Consider the following 22,312-nt stretch of genomic DNA (forward strand, 5'->3'; position numbering starts at 1 on the left):
CGAAACTTCCTGGGCCTCAGCTTCCTCCTCTGCACGTTGGGGTGACAGTAGTGCCTGTGCCAGGCGAGTGAGTTCACATTTGGCGCCTGCGACATAATCCTAGACGTCAGCTCCTGCTGTTACTGTGCTGGCTGCGGTCATTCCCGCGACCGCCTTGAGGGCTCCTGTTTCCGTAGCAGCAGCTACGGGAGGGCAGCGCGGCCTAGGAACTTAGAGCATCGATACTGGAGTCAGACTCTCGGGTTTGAGTTCCAGTTCCACCCTTTACTAGCTGTGTGGTCCTGAGCAAGCTTTTACCCTCTCTGTGTCTCCGTTTCCTCTTGGAAAATGTGGATATTAGTTGGGCCTAACTCAAAGGGTCATTATAGAGACTAAATGAGAAAAATAAAACATGTAGGATAGTTTCATTTTCATGTCATGAGGTTGTGGATGAGAAGGGAGTAGAGAAGGGCTGGTTCCTAGGAATGTCAGTAAGTGTTAACTATTAATGAGGTCATCCTTGGGTCTTAGCTACTAATTTTACTATCCTTTCCCATGTTCCCGTAATCCAGGGTATAGAGCAGCGGTTCTCAACCTGTGCGTCTTGACCCCTTTGGGGGTCGGATGACCCTTTCACAGGGGTCGCCTAAGACCATCGGAACACATATATAATTACATATTGTTTTTTGTGATTAATCGCTATGCTTTAATTATGTTCAATTTATAACAATGAAAATACATCCTACATATCAGATATTTACGATTCATAACAGTAGCAAAATTACAGTTATTAAGTAGCAACGAAAATAATTTTATGGTTGGGGGTCACCACAACATGAGGAACTGTATTAAAGGGTCGCGGCATTAGGAAGGTTGAGAACCACTGGTATAGAGTCTATGAGCGCCCCCTGTGTGCCGAACCCGCAAAGTTGCAACGATGAGTTACTCTGCCTTGACTCAACACAATGTAGTTTTGATTACAAAAATCCTGGGAAAGTTTCTTGATGCCCTGAGTGGCTGGTGTCATTCCCGAAGGACGGAGTGACTTGGAATAAACCTCGGCATGTAGCCTAAGCCTTACAGACATTCTTGGGTGGCCCCATCCTCTTCACGGACCTCTGTTCGAGAGAGAAGGGATTATGATTCTGTAAATGCCTGTCCCTGCTGGCACCGGTTGCTCCCTGTCTCCCAACATAAACAGATGGAAATGCCAGCCCAGCCATGGCTCAGCCCAGAGAGGAGTTGTCATGAGGTTGTGGATGAGCAGGGAGTAGAGAAACAAGGGTTCTTTAAATATCGAAGCTGCTGGTGTCATCAGAAATGCCTAGCGTCTGTTCCTATGGGTCACACATTGTGATTGAATTAATTTAAACTTAAATTCACTTTTTCTACCCACCATGTTTAAAGGGATTGTAGGAATCATTTTCATCAAATAATTGTTCTTTTACTTTTGCTAATTACCTTTCCTTTCCCATGTGAATGAATGTATGCTACTACCCAGCAGGCCTGCAGATGAAATGACCATTTTGTGTATTCTTCTCCAATAAATTTAACAAGTAACACTTTAACTCTTTCCTCTCTGACAGGGTAGACAGTTTACAGAAGAATCAAGACCTGGAATTTGAAAGGAATCGAGAACGATTTGAGTTTTTAAAGGTATGGGCAGAGCTTGGTCCATTGGTTGCTCCTTTCCGTCTGTGGGGACGAGGGAGAGGTGCGCAGGAGCTGGGCGGCCCAGGAGCGCCTCGGCATTCAGAGCGTTCTTCCCGTTTTTCAATCCTAGTGGGGCTCTCAGGCTTTTCGCAACATGCGGATCATTCCCCCTGGCTCGGGAATCATCCACCAGGTGAATCTGGAGTATCTGGCCAGAGTGGTATTCGATCAGGATGGATATTACTACCCAGACAGCCTTGTGGGCACGGACTCGCACACGACCATGATCGATGGTTTGGGCGTTCTCGGGTGGGGTGAGTGTTCTTCCGTATGTTCTGTACTGTAGCTTGTACGTTCATTTATGTTGGTGCCATTACATCCCAGTAGCATGAATTTGTATGACCACAAGAATCGGAGAGGTGTTTTTGTCAGCTTTGTTTGCTGCTGTATTTCCAGTGCCCAGAAAAATGCCTCAGGCCTTTGTTTGGAAGAGTGAACCGGAATAGGGGTCAGGGTCATTTAGAATAAGTGAAAATCACCTGGGGTGTGTGTTACAAGTGGAGGTTCCTGAACCCCCGCCGTCCAGTTGGTGTGGAATCAAGGGGATTTTGATACAGATGTTTGGGGACCACACTTGAAGAAACACTCATTAAAAAGTCTATGGAGGGAGATAGAAGATAATTGCTCCTTTTAGAAGCATAATCTGTACTAGTCACTAGTAGCGTTGTAACTGGGTTTATCGCCTGGTAATGACCCTGAATTCTGCCTGGGGATATGGCTAGAAGTAATGAAAGCATTCTTGTGTCCTGCACTCCTTGCAGGTGTGGGTGGCATCGAAGCAGAAGCTGTCATGCTGGGTCAGCCAATCAGCATGGTGCTTCCCCAGGTGATTGGCTACAGGCTGATGGGCAATCCTCACCCTCTGGTCACATCCACTGACATCGTGCTGACCATCACCAAGGTAACAGACACCGCCTCTTCTGTGGTCCTAGAGAGTCACAGTGGCAAACGGGGGAAATACATGATGGGTCCCTCTTGGCCTCTGTGTGTTCTGGAAATGCTAGGAAACCATATGTTGATGATTTTAAAATGCAATGGATGGGATAAGGGATAGTTCTGTGGTTAAGTCTTAGGTAATTATGTTCATTTTCCTGTTCTATTGCCTCATGGGTCTTTTTCTTTTTTTAAAAAAATATATTTTTTTATTGATTTCAAAGAGGAAGAGGGAGGGAGAGATAGAAACATCAATGATGAGAGATAATCATTGATCAGCTGCCTACTGCACTCCCCTCACTGGGGATCGATCCTGAAACCCAGGCATGTGTCCTGACAGGGAATCAAACTGTGACCTCCTGGTTCATAGGTGGGTGCTCAACCACTGAGCCACACCGGCCGGCTGGATCTTCTTCCTTTGAAATTGTGAAATAGTTCAAATACAGAGAAGTGAACATGATATTCATATGCCTGCCACATAGACTTCACAGATGGTAACATTTTGCTTCAGAGCTCTCTCTGTATGTTTTAAGAAATGAAGTGTAATACTTACGGTTTAAGCTGTCTTCTCTGTTCCCAGAAATAACCACTACCCTGAGTTATAAGAATCATTCCTTTGCATCTGATTACACTTCTACTACATTTCCCCCAGGGTTCTTCCTTAAATGTAAATAACAGACTTTTTCTGTGACTAATGTTGGGCTTTTTAAATTCCCTTCTCTGTACTGTAAATTGCATTATGGTAAAGATGTTTTTCTAAACTGGAAAATACTGGTTTTTTCCCTTTTTTTCTTTTAGCCCTTTTAGAAAATAATAGTTTTTATGTGATTTACTTGCTTTGCAAAAAGAAAGCAGTTTTATTTTGAAAGGTTATTGGAAACGTAATTGACTTATTATCACAAACATAATTTTTTCTGGTTGCAAGTTTGGAGGCTTGGGGTATTTGGGATGGACACTATACTGGGGAAGGCCCGGAAAAGTCTCCCTTTGATGGAATCTCTATGGAATTTGGAATTGGATTTATTGAACACACTAGCTTATCATAGATGTCTATGCATTGTTCTTCAAATGTGGGATAATGTAGGACTTACACGCAAAATGTGGCAAAATTTCACGTCACCCAAAGAGCCTGCCCCTGTGTTTGTCCACAGTTCCTGGAACTGGCTTCGTGTAGGGCCGGTGGCTCACTTGGAAAAGATAGAGGAGTCAGACTGGATCTTTTGGTTACATTTGACTTGTACCTGTGTTTAGGAAATTTGTTCATTATACACTTGAAAATAGCCATTTACTTACTCAAGTCATCATTTATTTGAGTAAAAAAAAAATTATTTTTAGCACTTCCAGGCATTTCCAGTGATCTCATCGCAGAAAAAGTGTTTCACATTTTTAAAACCTTTTCTTAATATTTTTCTTTGCGTTTATGGCATTACTTTTTGAATGATTTTGACATAATTCTAGATTTACAGGAGAATTTATATAAAGATGATACAGAAAGCTCCTGTTACCTTTCTCCTGGCTTCCCCAAATGCTACCTGGCATAACTGTAGTGCATTTATCAAAATAAAGATGCTGACATCGTTACGAATGGCACTGTTAGCCAAGCAGAAACTTCGCCTGTGCTTTTGGTAGTGTCCCTTTTCTGTTTCAGCTTCCAGTCAGGATACCGTGTTATATTTAGTTGGCTTTAGTTTTCAAGGTTTTTTTTTTAAAGTAATCAAAAACATGTTGAGCTAACTTACCGTTTCTGTTTATCCGTGTTAGTCTGTAGGGATTGTAAGGTGAGGATAAGGTGATAGTTCTGCATGCTAGATGTGGTCTATCCACTCTGACTCCTTTCCATTCTGCCGCTCAGCACCTCCGCCAGGTTGGGGTAGTGGGAAAGTTTGTCGAGTTCTTCGGGCCAGGAGTAGCCCAGCTGTCCATCGCTGACCGAGCTACGATTGCCAACATGTGTCCAGAGTATGGCGCAACCGCTGCCTTTTTCCCGGTGGATGAAGTTAGCATCAAGTACCTGGTGCAGACAGGTGAGATTGACACCGCAAGAAGCTGGGGCCCCCCGTAACGTTCCCTGGAGCACAGAATGGGGCGCAGGCGCAGCCTCCAGCCCTTGAAGAGCACTGGGTCCGATTTATAGATGTCTTCCTTCCTTCTCTCTGTGGAGTCAAAATAACCGCTGGGATATGAGCAGATGTGAAGTAGATAGGGGACAGCCATCAGGAAAAGCTCAGATTCCCTGGAAGCCTAGGGTTGAGGCCGTGGGAGGTGAGGTTAGTGCAGGGGTGGGCAAACTTTTTGACTCGAGGGCCACAATGGGTTCTTAAACTGGACTGGAGGGCCGGAACAAAAGCATGGATGGAGTGTTTGTGTGAACTAATATAAATTCAAAGTAAACATCATTACATAAAAGGGTACGGTCTTTTTTGTCAATAGTTTTATTCATTTCAAACGGGCCGGATCCGGCCCGCGGGCCGTAGTTTGCCCACGGCTGGGTTAGGGGGTGGGCAGACAGGAACCAGATCCACACAGGCTCTGAGGCCACAGTGATCAGTTAGGATTTTATTCCACACGTTCTAGGAAGCCCCTGAGTCAGACTGAGCAAGAAGGTAACATGAAGTAATTTTATTTTTAATACCTCCTGCTATGTGACAAAGATAGAGGAGACCTTTTGGTTCCCATATGACTCTGAAAATTGTGACTAAGTCATTAAGGAGAAAGGAGCAGACGTCAGCGCTCTCACCCATGTCCCGTGTTTACTACCGTGGTGGTGGTTCTTGCGCAGCAGGAGTAGTGGGCCAAGTGAGAGCTGGCTGCCCATCTCCGATGAGTCTCATAAGGCCCCTTCAGACTCCGACTCCCAGCTTCTCCCTGACTTTCCCAAGGAGAAGCCTCCTGGAGGAGTTACCATTGTCATGAAAAGCTCATTAAAAAAAAAAAAAGGTTTTTATTATAAACTAGAGGCCTGGTGCATGAATTCGTGCACGGGTGGGTCTGGCCAGTCTGCCTTGATCAGGCCAATCAGGCCGGGCTGACTAGGGGGGAGGGGATGCGGGAGGTTGGCCGGCTGGCCCCGCCCCTGATCCAGGTAGGGGGGCGATCAGGGGTGGGGCTGGCTGGGGGGGGCAGGTCTGCGGGTGGTTGGTGGGCTGGCCAATAGGGGGTGGGGCTTGGGGGAGGGGCTGCAGGCAGTTGGCCGGCTGGCCCCACCCCCGATTAGGGTGGGGGGGCTGATCTGGGGCGGGACTGGCCAGGGGGAGGGGCCGTGGGTAGTTTGCTGGTGGGCCCTGCCCCCTGATCGAACTCCCAGTCAAACTCCCGGTCAAGGGGATAATTTGCATATTAGCCTTTTATTATACAGGATACAGCCACATCGAATCAATTCATTGCTACCACCCTTGATTTCCAAAGGACTTGAAGTGAAAAAGATATAGGAATTAAAGGACAGAATAAATAATTGAGGAAATCAAGCTTAAGAAGAGCGGGGAAGGGGTGGCGGGGAGGGGGGCGGGAGGAAAGCTGCAGAATCATCGAGCGCGAAGATGAGTGTCTGTGGCTCCAGGGGGGCCCACTCGGGTAGTGATCGGGCCCCAAATCTGAAGCCTCTATTAAATCGAAACAAACCCACCCCTCAGAGAAGCGTAGCCGTCTCACCCCAAAGCGAAGTTTCTCCTGCGCATCTTTGTGGAGGGATGGCGCAGGATGGAGTCAACAGTGGGCTCAGCAGCAGGTCAGGATACGCACGTGAATGAGCTCAGACAGTCGGCTTGTATGAGGCCCCTGCTAGAAGCTGACGACCTTGACAGTTCATGTCAAAGAAACAGCAAACAACAAATGCTGCTGTGTGGTGGGTCCAAGGATCAGGCTTTCAAACAGTTTTATTCAGAGGCTTGGGTGGACTGCATGCCCTTTGGGCGTACTTCCTGCGTGTTATCTCCTTCAGCCGGGGGCTTGTGACGAAGTGCTGGGCATTCAGGGTCATATTCCTGGGGATGCAGCACTATGAGTTAAGACTTTGGACTTTGGCATCAAACTCAGGTTCGGATCCTGGTTCTCTCATTCACTGGCTGCATTCCATGGGAAAGTTACTTCATCTTGAGCCACCATTTCCTCATCTGTGAATGAGAATAATAACAGTAGTTGCCTCCTAAGGTCATGATCAGGGATTAGAGATTGAGATCATGCATTCAAAATGTGTAGCACACAGTGCCGGCCACACAGGGAGTGCTCCTAGCTGGTGACTTGTGGGATCGGGGTGGACTGTTATGTTCACAATAATAATGTGGGATGCGGGGAGTCTGGCCAGGTGAAGGCAGAGGCAGGATGTGCCGAGGCCTAGGATGCTCCTAATTGAGGAGCATAATAAAGAGAAGGGGGAGTGCTTCCAGGTAGGAGGAGACTCTCATAGCCTCTTCTTTAGGAACCACAGGTCAGCTAATAGTCCACAGGGAACATCAGACTGGCTAGAGCCAGACTAGTGTCCTGAGTGCTGTGGCATCAGCAGGCCTACCGTGTGAAAGTGAAGTGCTATCACTGTATAATTGCTGGTGGAGGCAGTAGCTTATAGTCTTTAACCAGAAGTATTAACATCTATTACTTGTTTCCTCTTAAAATGCCCACCCAGGTCGTGATGAAGAGAAGGTCAAGTACATTAAGAGGTATCTGCAGGCTGTAGGAATGTTTCGGGATTTCAGTGACTCCTCCCAGGACCCAGACTTTGCCGAGGTATGAGAGCGCCATCACGGGACTTGTGTTTCCTCTTCCTGAGGCGTGATTTTAGTGCTGCATGGTTTTTCTTGGGGGGTGTACTTGTAGAAAATTGGTAGAGGAGCTTGAGGAAGGGCTTCACTAGAAGGACTAAAGGCTAAGCTCATCCTTATTAAAGACTAGTGGCCTGGTGCATGAATTCGTGCACATTGAAAGGAAATTAATTAGAAGAAATATTTTAACCTCGCTATTCGCCCTTTCTCTATAACAGAAGTGTCAACCAAATTCACAATCGACAATGACAGATGGAAACACACACACACACACACACACACACGTGCGATTGGCACCAGTGAGAGCTTTATATGTATCTCGATGTTCAAGTCAACTTAGCCTTTTATAGATAAGAATAAACTTGCTTAATTAGACCTGCTTTCTGATTTAGCTAAACTTTTTCCAGCCCAGTGAAGCACCCCAACTCCTCTTTCAGGTAATTGTCAGCAACACAGCAGTAAATATCAACACGAAGCAGATTATTATTGTAGATCACGCAGGGAGAGCAAAGGGTAAAATATTTAACTGCAGCAGTATTTGACTGTATTCTGCGCAGTGAGAAAACCTGAAGTCATTTTCAAGGTCCACCATGTCTTACTTCTTTTCAGTTGGGTCAAGTTTCTAAGCTTTCTAAATCTCTGTTTTCCGGCTAATGAAAAAAAAAAATAGGATTCTACCGAATCTCCTATCTACCTACTCCAGGACTTCTGTGAGGATCAAATGAGATGAGGCATGGGAAAACGATTCACAGACATTTGGTTCAATTGTAAAATGTTTGCACCTGGCTATAAAGCAAGTCGTGTTCCTGGACTAAAGAAACTCCAAGGAGGCTAATCGCTAGGGAGAGGAAGCCAGGCATTGCTACGTGACATCATTACCCGGACAGACTTAGAATATTAGCCTTTTAAATATCTAGATGGCAAAGATGTGGAGGTGCGAATGGGCCAACTAGTTCTGATTTATCCTGTGACTAAGCCTCCATTCATTTTCTAGGGTGCTAACTGAATCCACACTTTTCTCAGCAGCCAGGAGCAGAGGGCACACTAAGTGGGGCCCTCATTTTCCTTCATATGACACCGAGGAAGGAAGTGCTGCATTAGACTAGGGCCCACTTCCTGGCAGTGATGACTTGATGGCTGCATCCCTCCCAAATCATCTTAGAAAAAGTACAGTGGGTGATGTATCTTTTCAATAGAAAACCCATCCCAGATCAATTTAAAATGAAAAGGATGTAGGAGCTGCTTTTCAAAGATGGCTGGCTGGAAGGCGCTGGGCAGCAGCCACATGCCCACCCTTGCTCTTCCTGAGAGCGGCACAGCTGCCTGCTGCCCCTCGCTGCCTGCGTGACCATCTTCATCTTTGGAGATTCATCCCTTAGGAGTTGAAATGAACACTGACCTCCCTGGCTTTGAATGGGGTGGTGGTGGTGGTGGTTTTTACTATTGCAGGGCTTTAAGATCTCTGACACGGCTTATGCTGTTTCTGTGTGGGTGTAACGTCGGTTCCACGTTTCCTTTCCTTCCCGGCAGGTGGTGGAGTTAGACTTGAAAACGGTAGTGCCTTGCTGCAGCGGACCCAAGCGGCCTCAGGACAAAGTTGCCGTGTCCGACATGAGGAAGGACTTTGAGAGCTGTCTCGGAGCCAAGGTCAGTGCCGGGAGCAGGTGGAGGCCCTCCCCACCCCGGCCCACCCCACGCTCGGTCATCTAGGGCCAGGCTTCAGTCCACCCCACTCTGAGACGACTCCCCCAGAAGCCTGGGCAGGGGGGCGCGTCCTCTCCATCCCCACCAGCCAGTGGCCAAGCAGCCTCCTGGGAGCACTTGGCCGTGTGAGCATAATCCAGCCCACCTTTGAGAGCATATCTGCCTTCACATGACGCTCCCACACCCTTCCCTCTACGCGCCACGCTTTGCTGGCCCTTGTGCTTCTGTTCCTTCCGTTCCCTGCTCGCAAGGTGGCCTCTGGTTCAGAGCGGACAGGCATCTCTCCTTCACTGGAACCTTCGTGGCACTTGATTGGCTGATTCTGACCCAAATGGCCCCTTTTTCTAAATTTCCATCTGATTAGAATCAGTGACCTCATTAAACTATAATAATGTCATCGAATTCTACTGAGACTAACTTTAAACTAAATTTGTAGTTTTTAACATTTCCGGTCTTCAGGTAGAAAGGAAGTAATTGCTAATTTCAAAGCAAGAGTAAGATTTAGAATTATGGCTGCTGTTTATAAAGGTTTTAAAAGACTAAAGAAAACTTTACTTTCACTGTAGCATTTTGGATTTCATTTGGCCAAGATATTTATGTTTTGTTAAGAATTGCCCTTTAATGTTACAGTTCCCAAAGTATTTCTTCATCTTTTAAAGTGAGAACTTTTGAAAAAATATCTATTTTTTCTTCCTGTAGCAAGGGTTTAAAGGGTTCCAGGTTGCTCCGGACCATCATGACGACCATAAGACGTTTATCTACAACAACAGCGAATTCACCCTCGCTCACGGCTCCGTGGTCATCGCCGCCATCACTAGCTGCACGAACACCAGCAATCCGTCCGTGATGCTAGGGGCAGGTGAGCACGTTTGAAACCCCCCTCGTGGTCATATGGACATGAGGGTGGAAATCCCCCAAGACACGACCCAGGGGCTCAGCATGTGGTTCCCTGAACCTTTCCTTTCCCAGATGAAGGAATTTATTGGCCCAGAAATGTTTACACTATAAATAGTGTCCAAAGTATTTAAAGTGGAACAAATAATGTATAAATATGGTTAGAATTAACACAGAAAATAAGTAAAAGGAAGCAAAAGAAAATGGATTTCTGGTAAAGCCCAGAACCTTATGTCAGACTTTAGAAGAAAAAACACTAATTTCCCGTCGCAGGCCGTCTCTGTACCGCCCCTGCTGAGCCCTTTTGTTCAGTGGAATTCAGGCTTAGACTTGTTGTCTTGAGCACCTCAGTCAGGGCACAGGCCTATGCAATTCTGATTAAGTAGCTAACATTTGCATCCAGACTTTTGTTACTGTAAGGTCTCTTTAAGGTTCCACATTGCTGAGCCTCCCCCACAGTTCCTGTGGAGCTGCATGTCCATGGATGATGGAGTTACAACAGCCCTTTCCTTATGCGCTGGACAGTGCACAGGAAAACCAAGGAGCCGGCTGTGCCAGCGAAGCCGACCAGGCTCCTCCAGAGCGGTCACCAGCGTGTCTGTAGCTTTCTGTCTTCACCCCTCTCCTCATTTCTTCCTGCCTCTGTGGGACAGCCTCAGACAGAGCACCCAGGGCCCCAGGGCCCCTGCAATGGGCTGTGTTTGTGGAAGCCTTGTGGCCCAGGAGCTCCTGATCTTCCACTTTAAGACATTTTTACATCTAGACCGACTGTACTCCTCACCGGCCAGTGCACCATTCAGATGCTTTAAGAAGGGCCCTTCCGATTAGAATTTTCATCCAAATAAAAGATATTTAGGAAGATTGCTCTCCCTCCCCAAATTAAAAACTCATTTTATAACATATCCCTAAACAGTTTACCGCTTAAAACACACACACACACACACCTCTTTCTTCACTTTCATGGCCGCCTTTGAGTTTACTGCACACATGTGAGTGACTTGGGCCAGTGAGCTTTGCATTTCTAATAAGCTGCAGAAATAGCAGGAAGTGCCCACAGGAACGGGGCTTGGTTTGGCAGGGGCCGGAAATGCAGACTGAAGAGCCAGTGTCGTTCTTGAATGTCCCCGGTACCTAGAGTAGGCGGCCACCCACATGTGTCTGTGTTTACCGTCCGCAGGCTTGTTAGCCAAGAAAGCCGTGGACGCCGGCCTGACCGTGAAGCCTTACATCAAAACCAGCCTGTCTCCTGGGAGCGGCGTGGTCACCTACTACCTGCGGGAGAGCGGAGTCATGCCTTACCTGTCCCAGCTGGGGTGAGGAGAGTTTTCTTTTACGCCGTTGCCTTTGTTGTACCGTCTTCCACATGTATCTTGCGGTGTCACCTGTAACTGACGTAAGCTCATCTAATGGTATCCAGCTCCGTAGTATTTTGTCAGGTGGTGAATGACCTTAAACCCTCACGTTCCCACAGAGTAGGACCCTCGGTTGCACTAGCGGTTCATCATACGAAGGTGCCCGCGAAGGGCAGCGTAGGGCAGGGGATCCAGCCTGTGCGTTGGTGGGTGCTGCTCCCTCCCTGTGCCGGGGGCCAGCATTGGCTCTGCACTGAGAGCTGCCCTTTGGCATTATTACCCTGGCTAAGATGTTCTCTTTCCTCAGGTACTTTAGTTATTTGTATCCAGATACAGTTTCCCCAGCTTCCCCATTATTCCTAATTTGGATGACAGGTTTTATTCATGTGCATCATAATAGTCAGAAACCCTTAGGAATATATGATAAAAACAGTGAATAGAGACAAGAAGTGGCATATTCGATTTCCACTTTCACTTAGACTTATTTTTATAATTTGCTCAAAAGGGAGTCTAATGGAATGATCTAGAATGGATGAATAATGTATCAAAATGCTCCGGGAATGAACGCGTTAAAGCAGCGGCACTGTCCCAGGCTTATTTCCTGAGCCGCTCTCCTCTTTAAGTCAGCGCTCTGCGGGAGCTGTTCCAGCAGAGGGCGCACTGATAATTCTCCCTTGTGCTTCTAGGTTTGATGTCGTGGGCTATGGGTGCATGACCTGCATTGGCAACAGCGGGCCCTTACCTGAGCCTGTGGTAGAAGCCATCACGCAGGTAACTAAGGGCCTGTGGGTCTTCACAGCTGTGGCCTCTTCTCCTATGATGTGTGACCAAAACACCGGTCATTTCAAGAAGGTTTAGGGAAGCAGGGGATGGGGTTAGATGTACGGCCCTTGAAGTCCAGCTGAACTTACTCGTTAGATAACCTCGGGCACGTTTACGAGCCTCTCTTTACCTGCGTGGCCACGACTGTACACTGGAGGTGGTAAATAGCACCATTTCACAGCCTGTGGGCATTGAGAGGAGAATGGACATAAAGACAGTGTGGGGCCTGGACACAAGTGGGAATGAATGCAAGCTCTGACTCCAGATTGTTTCATCTGAAAACTGGTTCCAAGTCAGAGAGGTCTCCACCCACGTGAATCTAAACTCACTTGCATTGGCTTGGGTTTTGTCCCATAAATTCTGCAGCGTTGACAAATACCATTAGGTTTGCTTTGCATGAACTACAGAATCCATGTAAGTCAGCGTGGCTGCCTGTAGCTTTAACTTTTGGTCATCCCCACCTGTTCTCAGGCCCCAGGCAGCAACAGAACTAGGACGTTGCCTCTTGACCTACCTGGCCTCTCCTCATGAGCAGAAACCAGTGACCGTGTCTCTCTGTGTCTTTTGACACGGATGGTCTCCCCCAGGGACACCCCCGGGCGCTCTCCTGTAGAGGAGAGGACCAGGGCAAGGGAAGCTTGAAGAGCTACATCCTGGCGATGGGAAAACTCAGCAAATGGCCTAAAACGAGCCACCGGGGCAGTCTCGTTTCCTGTGACCCGATTCCCTCTCGCCTCACACAGGGAGACCTTGTCGCTGTCGGAGTGCTATCCGGGAACAGGAATTTTGAAGGTCGAGTCCACCCCAATACCCGGGCCAACTATTTAGCCTCTCCGCCCTTGGTGATAGCGTATGCAATTGCTGGGACCATCAAGATCGACTTTGAGAAAGAGCCACTGGGTAAGACTTGGTTTATGGGGTTATAATTTTCCCCCAGTGAATTTGAAAATAGAATGGGAAGAGAACTAGTGCTTTCCTTAGTAAATAATGAAGCCTAGAACTTCCAGAGGTAAGATGACAAGGGAGGAGAGTCTTTTCTTTATTCCTCAGCACACAGCCAGACATAACTGAAATAAATAAGGACGTACGTAAGAGCAAGGGGTGACAGAAAAGAAGTGCAGAGAGTAATAGAGCGCTTGCTCTTCTGACAGCTTCTCCAGTCCCCTTCTCCGTCTCCTGCGTTAATCTAATGATAGGCATTGCTTAAATATGCCCTCTGTGGGAACAACTTCAGACAGTTTAACCTCCCCAGATTCAGAGAAAAGGATGCTTTGTCTCCTTACCTCTGGTGTTCTTGCTTCCTATCCCCCTTCTCAATTCACTGTATGCAAATTAGATTATATGAAAACAATGCCCTTTCAGTTGACCTCTAGGAAATTATAACTTAGCGGTACAGGTGGGACTCATTATCTGTGTATCCCATATGCGCAAATTGGCCTGCTCACTAGAATGTATTTTACCCCCTACGTCAATGCTTGTCATGCTTCTGAGGTCATTCACAGGCGCGCACAGAGCGGGGAAACCGAGTCACGCAAGGTGCACCTTCTCAGCTGAAGTCACACGAGGCAGCCCCCGCCTGCTTACCTCAGCTGTCATCCTGTGCATAAGTGACCTGTTCATGGTCCACTCGTGCCAGGGTGCTTGCATTGTTGTGCTGCCTGTAGGTGATGCCACTGTTTCAGGCCCCCAAGTAGAGTGCGGACGTGCTGCCTCGTGTCCCTGAGCCAGGGAGCCTGTGAGGTGTCTGGTGCTCGGTAGGCTTCCTCAGGCAGGGAGTTCGATGTTAATGCATCAACAACATCTATTAGCCAAAACCGGTTTGGCTCAGTGGTGGATGGAGCGTCGGCCTGCGGACTGAAAGGTCCCAGGTTCGATTCCGGTCAAGGGCATGTACCTGGGTTGCGGGCACATCCCCAGTAGGAGATGTGCAGGAGGCAGCTAATCGATGTTTCTCTCTCATCGATGTTTCTGACTCTCTCTCTCTCTCTCTTCCTCTCTGTAAAAAATCAATAAAATATATTAAAAAAAAAAAAAAAAACAACAACATCTATTAACTAAGGCGTCTATAAACGAAACACATAAAGCCAGGTTATATACTGACCAGCTGACCGAAATGTTGTGGCCGAGGCTCTGACACCTGCCCCGTGTTTCCTCGGGGCCGTGATTTAGGGTTCACCCTGCAGTGTCGGCGTGGACTTGATAGATAGAACTACCGCCAAGAGCAAGACTCGACTGTATGGAATAAAGAAAAAGGCTGTTAAATGAAGTGTTCTCATTAATAAACATTTCTCCCCCAGGGGTGAATGCAAAGGGACAGCAGGTGTTTCTGAAGGATATCTGGCCAACGAGAGAGGAGATCCAGGCGGTGGAGCGTCAGTACGTCATCCCTGGGATGTTCAAGGAGGTCTATCAGAAAATAGAGGTGAGGGCCCGCCCACCCGCCCGCCCGCCCCTCCCCGCCCTGAGCGTCTGAGGGAGAGCTGCTCCTCTGTGTCCTCTCTGCAGACCTGGAGGCTCACAGGGGCAGAACCGGTTCATTAGTCACTCTTCAGAGAGTAGGGAAGTGGCTCTCAGTCATTTTTCTCCTGTGACTCGCAGTTTTACAAACCCCACACTCCCCAGATGTTCCAGGCTGAGACAGGTGGACGGGAAGAAAGGCCGCAGGTTGTGAGTGAGCCCCGGCCAGCTCTCCATCGCTCTCCCTTTCTCAGACCCCTGGGCTGTGGCGTCCCTGTGGCTGAGGACCTCCCCCAGGTGTCACTGAGGTGGAGTCGGTTGGGGGAGTGCACCTCTCACAATTATTTGGATGCTTAAGAATAAATAAATAATCAAACAAGCAAACAAATAAATAAAAGCCACTCAGTAGAAAGCACCAAACTGCTTAAATAAATGAAATTCTTTGAGCGTTTTACGAATAGGGATAAAATGTATGGGACTTAGTGTTGTTTGTTGAGACCCTTGGATGTTTTTCCTTTCCCTGCTTTCTGCGTTAAGCTGACTCACAGCCTGCTGACAAGGGCTTGGGTTTGAAACAAGACAGCAGGCTGTCCGGGGCCCGGGGGGCTGTGCCCTCCCCACAGCGGCCCTTGGGAAATGAATGGTCTGAGGGAGTTTGGTGGGCATTGCATGAAATGCATGCATTCAGAGGCTGAGCTAATGGACCTGTGGAGAGATTTCAAGTTAATTTGTATGCAAAGCAGCTGTGATTGGCTAGCCAATGACCATGTGACTTGGAAATCTCCTTCCCCAAATCTTCAGAGAGTAAATGATTTTCCCTTCCCTACAAATCTGGATTATTTTTTCTTAATTTGTAAGTATATGGATTAGTTATCTCTTGCTGTACGACAAATGACCCCGAAACTTCGTGGGTTAAAACAGCATGCATTTATTATCTCAGTCTGTGGGTCCACGTGTGGCTTAACTGGGGGCTCTGCCTTCGCAAGGCTCCAGTCAGAGGTCAGCTGGGGCGCTGCGCTCGTAAGGGCACTCATGTGGTTGGTGGGATCAGCGCCTCAGGGCTGCTGGACCAGGGGCCTCAGTTCCTCAGGACCATCAGCCAGCGGCCTTGCTGGTGGTCTCTGCCCAGCTCACAGCCTGGCAGCTGACACCATCAGGGCAAGCAAGTGAGGAAGCAGGAGAGGCTGAGGGACATAGAAGGCAGTCTCTTCATTACCTAACCTTGGAAATGAGTCACTACGTTCAGCCCACACTCAGCAGGGGGGCTCCCTTTAGGGTGTGAGTCAGGGGTGGGGGCAGCTGGGGTCCTTGGGCTGCCTGTCATAGTGCATATGTACTGTTAAGTTATTTAGCATGGCACTGTCTTCGTATAAAGGAATTCTTTTGTGTGACTAGAATAAGAATAGTTTTTATTGTCCTCGTAGCTCGCATGTGTGTTATATGTCTATGTGTTGAATTTTCCTTGTGATGGAATGTAATTGGATTGGCCCTCTTTCTCTCTTTTTTTCTACAGACTGTGAATGAGAGCTGGAATGCCTTAGCAGCCCCGTCGGATACGCTGTATTACTGGAATCCCAAGTCTACCTACATTAAGTCACCACCATTCTTTGAAAACCTGGTATGACTTTTTATTTCTAACAAACTGAATTCTTCAAAAGGCTTCTTTCCTTGTAACATCTACTTTATTATCCCAGACCCTTGTTTTCGCCACCTGTTTCATTCAAACCTCCACAAACCCAAGCAGATGCCCCGAGGGAGGGTTTGGGGATTCGGGGAGATTGGCTGGAGTGAGACCTCAGTTTCCTGCCAGGGCTTGTGTGTGGCTGTGTAGAGACTCCCGGGGATCAGATGCCACCTGGGTGTGGTCTCGGGGAAGTCCGAGGGCTGTTCCAGGGAGCATCCAGGGCCTGCCATCCTCCCCCTGAGACCCGCTCAGACAAGGCGTCCTTGCTGCCCAGGGTGGGTCCCCTGGGGAGGGGATGGGATAGAAGTCAGAGTTCTGTGCACGTGGAGAGAGACAATGCCATTTGCAGCTGCATCCTGTTGCTTTGGAGGGGTCAGGGCCAGTCCTTCTCCCTCCCTCCAAGGGTGAGATGTGTTTGGAGTAAAATCACCTTACTTTTCTGAGCACCCCTGATAAAACTGAAAAGAAAAGAAAAAAACACCCTAGAATTTCCTGTGCACTGATTAGGGCTGTCACCTGGTTCAGGTCCACAGAGCTCCACTCTTGAGACTTCCCTTGTGACTTGTTGGAGGAAACCTGGCCAACCCTACCTGTGTTCTTTTTTTCTTTTTAAATATATTTCTATTGATTTTTAGGGAGAGAGGAAGGAGAGAGAGAGAAAAATATCAATGAGAGAGAATCATTGATCGGCTGCCTCCTGCACTCCCCCCACCAGGGATCAAGCACAAAGCCCAACGCATGTCCCCTGACCGGGAACTGAACCAGCTGCCTCTTGGTGCATGGGGCACACGGGCTGGGCTGACTTGTTGTGTTCTTCACTAGACGTTGGAGCCGCAGCCCGCTAAATCTATTGTGGATGCCTATGTGCTGCTGAATTTGGGAGATTCAGTAACAACTGACCATATCTCTCCGGCTGGAAACATTGCAAGAAACAGCCCTGCTGCTCGCTACTTAACGAACAGAGGGTAAGTATGAGTGAGGTGGGAGCTGAGGACCGACCGAAGGCGGCAGGGAGGGACTAGGCCAGCATTGCTCTTCCGCCTGGTCCCGTTGGAAGCAGACCGTGGCTCTTCACCGAACCCTGGTGCTTGGAAACCAATCAGTCTTTCTGTTTGCTGCTTCGAAGCTTCTATGGGTGAATCCATCAGCAGGTGAACCCTGTCAGGGGGAGAGGGGACAATCTTTGAGCAAGTGTTGTGCGCATTCGGCTCAACTATCATTTCTGCCCCCGGCTTGCCAAGTAGATATAGCACAAGGGTCTGCTTTTAACCGCGGCAGAGCCTGGCTGCACTTGAACTGCTCAGTGGAAACATAACGTGAACTGCATTGCCGTCCCCGGTTAAGACATACTCTTTACAGAGAACTGCTTCTAAGACTGGCAGTTCACGCACTCATCAGCAGTCCTCAGTCATGCACCGATTTAATTTTAACAGGTACTACACCAGGGTTCTCTGCTGTTAGCTAGTAGACCCGTATTAATCAAAGTCAGTCCCGACTCTCGCTTTCCGTGAGGATCATCTGGGGAGATAAAGACTCCTGGTTCCCCTCCCCACCTCCTGAATCAGCTTCCTCTGCGATGGGGCCCAGAGCCAATTCGAGGAGCAAAATCCAGCACCTTGTTTTGATTGGTGATCGGTGACCTCTTTTGAGACATGGACTCTTTAGGGAACTGAGTAAAAGCAAATATAATACCTTCCCAGAAAAATGCACGTATCATAACATCTTGGATATAATTTTAGTTGCTCCTGAAACCCATCTATAGGTTCTCTCAGTCCTCAATTGGATCAAACCTTTAAATCACATTAACACTCACACTCATTTCCCAGCATTTTTAAGGTGCGGCCCAGTGAAGGGGTCTCTGTGTTCGTGGTAAAATGTTGTCTCTGACATTCTGAAGTCCCCCTGACCGGATTCTCTCTGATCTCAGGACAGGGAGGGATAGCTGTTCTGCCTCCTTGGCCTGCTCTGGTTTTTATCTTATGAAATTGTAAATCCTGCTGCCAGTTGTGTGTCTTCCCTTTCAGTCCAGTTCCTGATAACTGGGGGACAAATCTGAACCCCCTTCTGGTTAGCTTATGGGACCTATTTTATGTTTCCCCCATTTTGGGCTCCACCTGACCCCTGACCAACTTACTTAGATTATTTGTCTTTACTTCCTTTTTCTTACCCATTTATTTTTAAGCCTCACCCAAGGCTATATTTATCGATTTTAGAGAGAAACATCGATGTGAGAGAGAAGCATCGATCGTTGGCCTCCCGGATGTGCCCGGAGTGGGGATCGAACCCACGGCCCTTTGTACAGGACAACCCTCCAACCAACCACCTGGCCAGGGCTTTCTTACCCATTTTTCATATTTTAATTTTTGTGAAACTTTAAAGGCTTCCGTACTGAATAAATTAAATAAATACTCTTATTAGAGTTCCTCCTACTTTTCTACCCAGATTTATAAGACGGAGGTTGGCCTGGGATAACGTTTAGTTCCACCTTCCACCCCAGTTGGAGGTTGGGGATTGCACCTCCAGCTGCCTCAGTTGAACTATGGGAACAGCTTGCTGCCTGGGAGGGCATTCTGGGTAGATGAGAGGAATACTGAGGTTTCTGTTTTTCTTTCTGGGTCTAAGTGAAGGCCATCTTCACCCGTTCACTCAGCCGGCTCCCCTCCCTCTTGCCTTGGCAGCCTGACTCCGAGGGAATTCAACTCCTACGGCTCCCGCCGGGGCAACGATGCCATCATGGCTCGGGGCACATTTGCCAACATCCGCTTACTAAATAAATTTTTGAACAAGCAGGCACCGCAGACGATACACCTGCCTTCTGGAGAAGTGGTGAGTATGGTGACCTCGTCTGGCCTGGCTGGTTGGGTGTCTACCCGGTCGGTCACTTTCCTTCGCTCTTAGCTCCTTCCCTGCCCCTCCTGCCTCTGGCTTCCTGCGGTCTCGCCAGGTGTCCATGTGGAGTTCATCAGTGATGGGGACGCCCTTTAACCTGGGAAACCTCGTCCCGCTCAGTGGTCCTGCCTTTGGCTTGACTAAATCTGCTTTCCTGGAGTTGAGCTTCCAGAGCCTTTGAGTGAAATGCATGAGTTCAGAGTGTTAGCGGGAGATTCAGGGTAGGGTAGAGGGTGTTTACCCAGAAGTGCTGCTTCAGGACTGTATTGGCGTTTAGTTGAGTTCACCAAACCAGGAGGAGAGAAGGAATGTGGAGGCCGGCTCAGGTCCTACAGGGAACCTGTAGGTGGACCTGCTACAGTGGGACTGTCTGCTGGGAGGCCTGAGAGAGGCCGGGAAAGCCTTCCCTTTGAGTCGGACAAGCCGGGTTCAAGCCCCAGCTCCGCCTCAGACCAGCTGTGGAGCTCCCAGCAATGCATTTCCCTCTGAGCCTGAGCGTTCTTACCTGTGAAGCAGAAATACTGTTCTATCTACCTCGGCAGGCTCTGAGGCTAAAACGTAAATGGAGGGACATGTGAAACAGTCTGGTCTGGTCCTCGGTGTCACCTCCCTTCCCAGTGAATGTGGCGAAGCTGCTGGAAACAGGCGAGGCCACTTGAGAAATAACCTTCCCAACCTATTTTAAAACAATAACAGCTAACATTTATGTAGAACAGCAGTTCTTAACCTGTGGGTCGCGACCCCTTTGGCGGTCGAACGACCCTTTCACAGGGGTTACCTAAGACCATCCTGCATATCAGAGATTTACATGACGATTCATAACAGTAGCAACATTACAGTTATCAAGTAGCAACAAAAATGATTTTATGGTTGGATCACACCATGAGGAACTGTATTTAAAGGGCCAGAAGGTTGAGAACCACTGATGTAGAACTTACTATGTCTCGGGTACTGTTCTGAGCTGTTTGCACGCATTGTCTAATTTAATACTCATAACAACACTTCGAAGTGGGTGCCATAGTTACCCGCATTTTAAATTGGGGACCACGGCATCGGGAGCCCCTATATCCCTAAGGCCACAAGTAGAGAAACTGAGTTTAAACCCAGGGAGTCTGGCTTCGACGCCAGTGCTGTTCACCGCCACGCCCACTGCCTCACCTGCAGCTGGTCATGTTTTTGTCTCTTCATAGACAGTCACTGTCTCAGAGCCAGTGCCCAGTAATGTTCAGTGATTCAGGGATAATGAGCAAACTATTCGATGAAAAAGATACAGTTAAATGGTGGGATGCGCAAGAGACCGAGGGGAGGCCTTGCGGGCGGCGGCAGACATCGGGGCCTCCGGGTACTGGCTGTCGCAGTGAACGTCACTTACTTGCGAGCCCCACCATGACAGAACTTCTAGCCAGATGTTCAGTGCCTCTTAAATAAGGAGACAGAAGCAGAGAAGGACGGACATTTGAGCCAACCCTTGAACTCGAAAGATAGACCTAGGCCAAGGACAGGGAGGAAGGGAGAGAAAACAGATAATGCGAAGAATAGAAGAAAACAGAAAAAAAACATTGTTTCTTCAGAGTGATGAGATGGTTTTCTGTTGCTGTAAAGCAGGGGTGGGGAACCTTTTTTCTGCCAAGCTCCATTTGGATATTTATAACATCATTAGCAGGCCATCAACTTAAAAATTAGCCTGCTGTATTTGGTCAAACATCTAATTAACTCACCCTAATGCCTTGGCAGGGCCAGACTAAATGATTTTGTGGGCCTTATATACGGCTCATGGGCCAGACGTTCCCCACCCTGGCTGTAAAGTAATTAGAGGGCAAGAAAGAGTTCTTTGAATTTAAAAAAAAAAAATCCCTAAAAATTTCACAGGAAAAGTTGGTTAGTTGAAAAAAAATCTCTCAAAATATAGAACAGAAAGATAAAGGAGAAATTAGAGAGAAACTGAGAAAAGTAAAGACTGAACTGAGGAAGCCCAACATCTGACTGAACAGAGGTACTGAAAAGAGAAGAGAGGAAATTATCACACACCAACATAAGGGAAATTCTCGACTGCCAGATCGAAGACTCCAGATTGAAAGGACCGCTGGGTGCCCAGCAGGGTGCCTGAAGATGACCTGCGCCAGGCACAGATGGAGCTCATTGGGAATCTGTAGACCAGGCATCTGTAGACCAGCCTGTAGATTGGCTGAGTTTTCCGTTGGCTTTGCACTGACCTGGCTCACTGCAGACCTCTGACCCTGCACACCCCACCAGGTCTCCCAGGCCTGTGTCTGCACTCTGTGCCTTTGCTACATCTGTAATACCTCCCCTTTCTCTTCCCCAGCTTGATGTGTTTGATGCCGCTGAGCGGTACCAGCAGGCGGGCCTTCCCCTGATAGTTCTGGCTGGCAAAGAGTACGGCTCCGGCAGCTCCCGGGACTGGGCAGCCAAGGGCCCTTTCCTCCTGGTGAGTATGACAGACGTAGGGACATCCCCAAGGGCAGCTGCGCCTGTGGACCGGAAGGAACGCTAGGAGGGGCCAGGAATCCATTCTGGTGCTTTACTCTCCACGATGTGGAAGAGCAGCTCCGAAAAGCAAGTGGTGTTTGTTCCTCCCCTGCTTCTTGGTGGACTGGCTCCCCTTCTCTCAGTGAAGAGCAATCTGGAGGTGAAATGGTTCCCTCAGACCAGACATATCCCGGAGCCATGGTCTTTGGGGGTCGCAGTAGAACAGCTGGGCGGAAGGTCTGTGCAGTCTCTGAAATCATATCCAAAAGTTTGTCTGTATGTCTTTTTTCTAAGGGGAAAGTTCCATGGTTTTCAAAATGTTCTCAGAGGTTGAGGACCCAAAATTTGTTTAAGGCTATTGTCCCCGGTGAACTTGAGGAATAAGCCAGGGCTGCTGCTGCTGACCTGTCTGCCAAGTTCCTGCAAGGGAAAAAGTCAGGAGCCTGAGCTTTGGGTAAACTCAGAAAAGTGCTTCCTACGAGGCTTTTTACTGCCTGTGAAAGTCTCTTTAGACTCAGCCGGGAAGGACTCTCTCTATGCGAACAGGACCCTCTGTAGACCCTTCAGCCTTTCAGGGCTTGACCAGGAGGTTTCCCCAGGGGTGGGGCCACACAAGGCAGCAGAGGGCTCTCACCTCTTCAGGG

The 22,312-nt window shown here is 48.3% G+C and overlaps 1 protein-coding gene across 3 annotated transcripts in view; it reads left to right on the forward strand.

The window, feature by feature from the left end:
* Positions 1 to 22,312, forward strand: part of ACO1 (aconitase 1) — a 58,540-nt gene that overhangs the window by 31,832 nt on the left and 4,396 nt on the right. For 2 of the 3 annotated variants that reach the window (XM_036331323.1, XM_036331324.1), the window contains exons 5-19: positions 1,566 to 1,635; positions 1,763 to 1,946; positions 2,454 to 2,593; positions 4,478 to 4,649; positions 7,244 to 7,344; positions 8,910 to 9,026; positions 9,783 to 9,942; positions 11,155 to 11,290; positions 12,016 to 12,100; positions 12,895 to 13,051; positions 14,449 to 14,573; positions 16,122 to 16,226; positions 17,115 to 17,257; positions 18,971 to 19,118; positions 21,505 to 21,627. In XM_036331323.1, coding sequence (XP_036187216.1) covers positions 1,566 to 1,635; positions 1,763 to 1,946; positions 2,454 to 2,593; positions 4,478 to 4,649; positions 7,244 to 7,344; positions 8,910 to 9,026; positions 9,783 to 9,942; positions 11,155 to 11,290; positions 12,016 to 12,100; positions 12,895 to 13,051; positions 14,449 to 14,573; positions 16,122 to 16,226; positions 17,115 to 17,257; positions 18,971 to 19,118; positions 21,505 to 21,627 — 1,966 coding nt within the window. Of the gene's footprint in view, positions 1 to 1,565; positions 1,636 to 1,762; positions 1,947 to 2,453; positions 2,594 to 4,477; positions 4,650 to 7,243; positions 7,345 to 8,909; positions 9,027 to 9,782; positions 9,943 to 11,154; positions 11,291 to 12,015; positions 12,101 to 12,894; positions 13,052 to 14,448; positions 14,574 to 16,121; positions 16,227 to 17,114; positions 17,258 to 18,970; positions 19,119 to 21,504; positions 21,756 to 22,312 lie in introns of all 3 variants that reach the window. The other variant, XR_004971338.1, reaches the window with a different exon arrangement.

Source organism: Myotis myotis, unplaced genomic scaffold, assembly GCF_014108235.1.
Source record: "Myotis myotis isolate mMyoMyo1 unplaced genomic scaffold, mMyoMyo1.p scaffold_m19_p_12, whole genome shotgun sequence".
NCBI lineage: Eukaryota > Metazoa > Chordata > Mammalia > Chiroptera > Vespertilionidae > Myotis > Myotis myotis.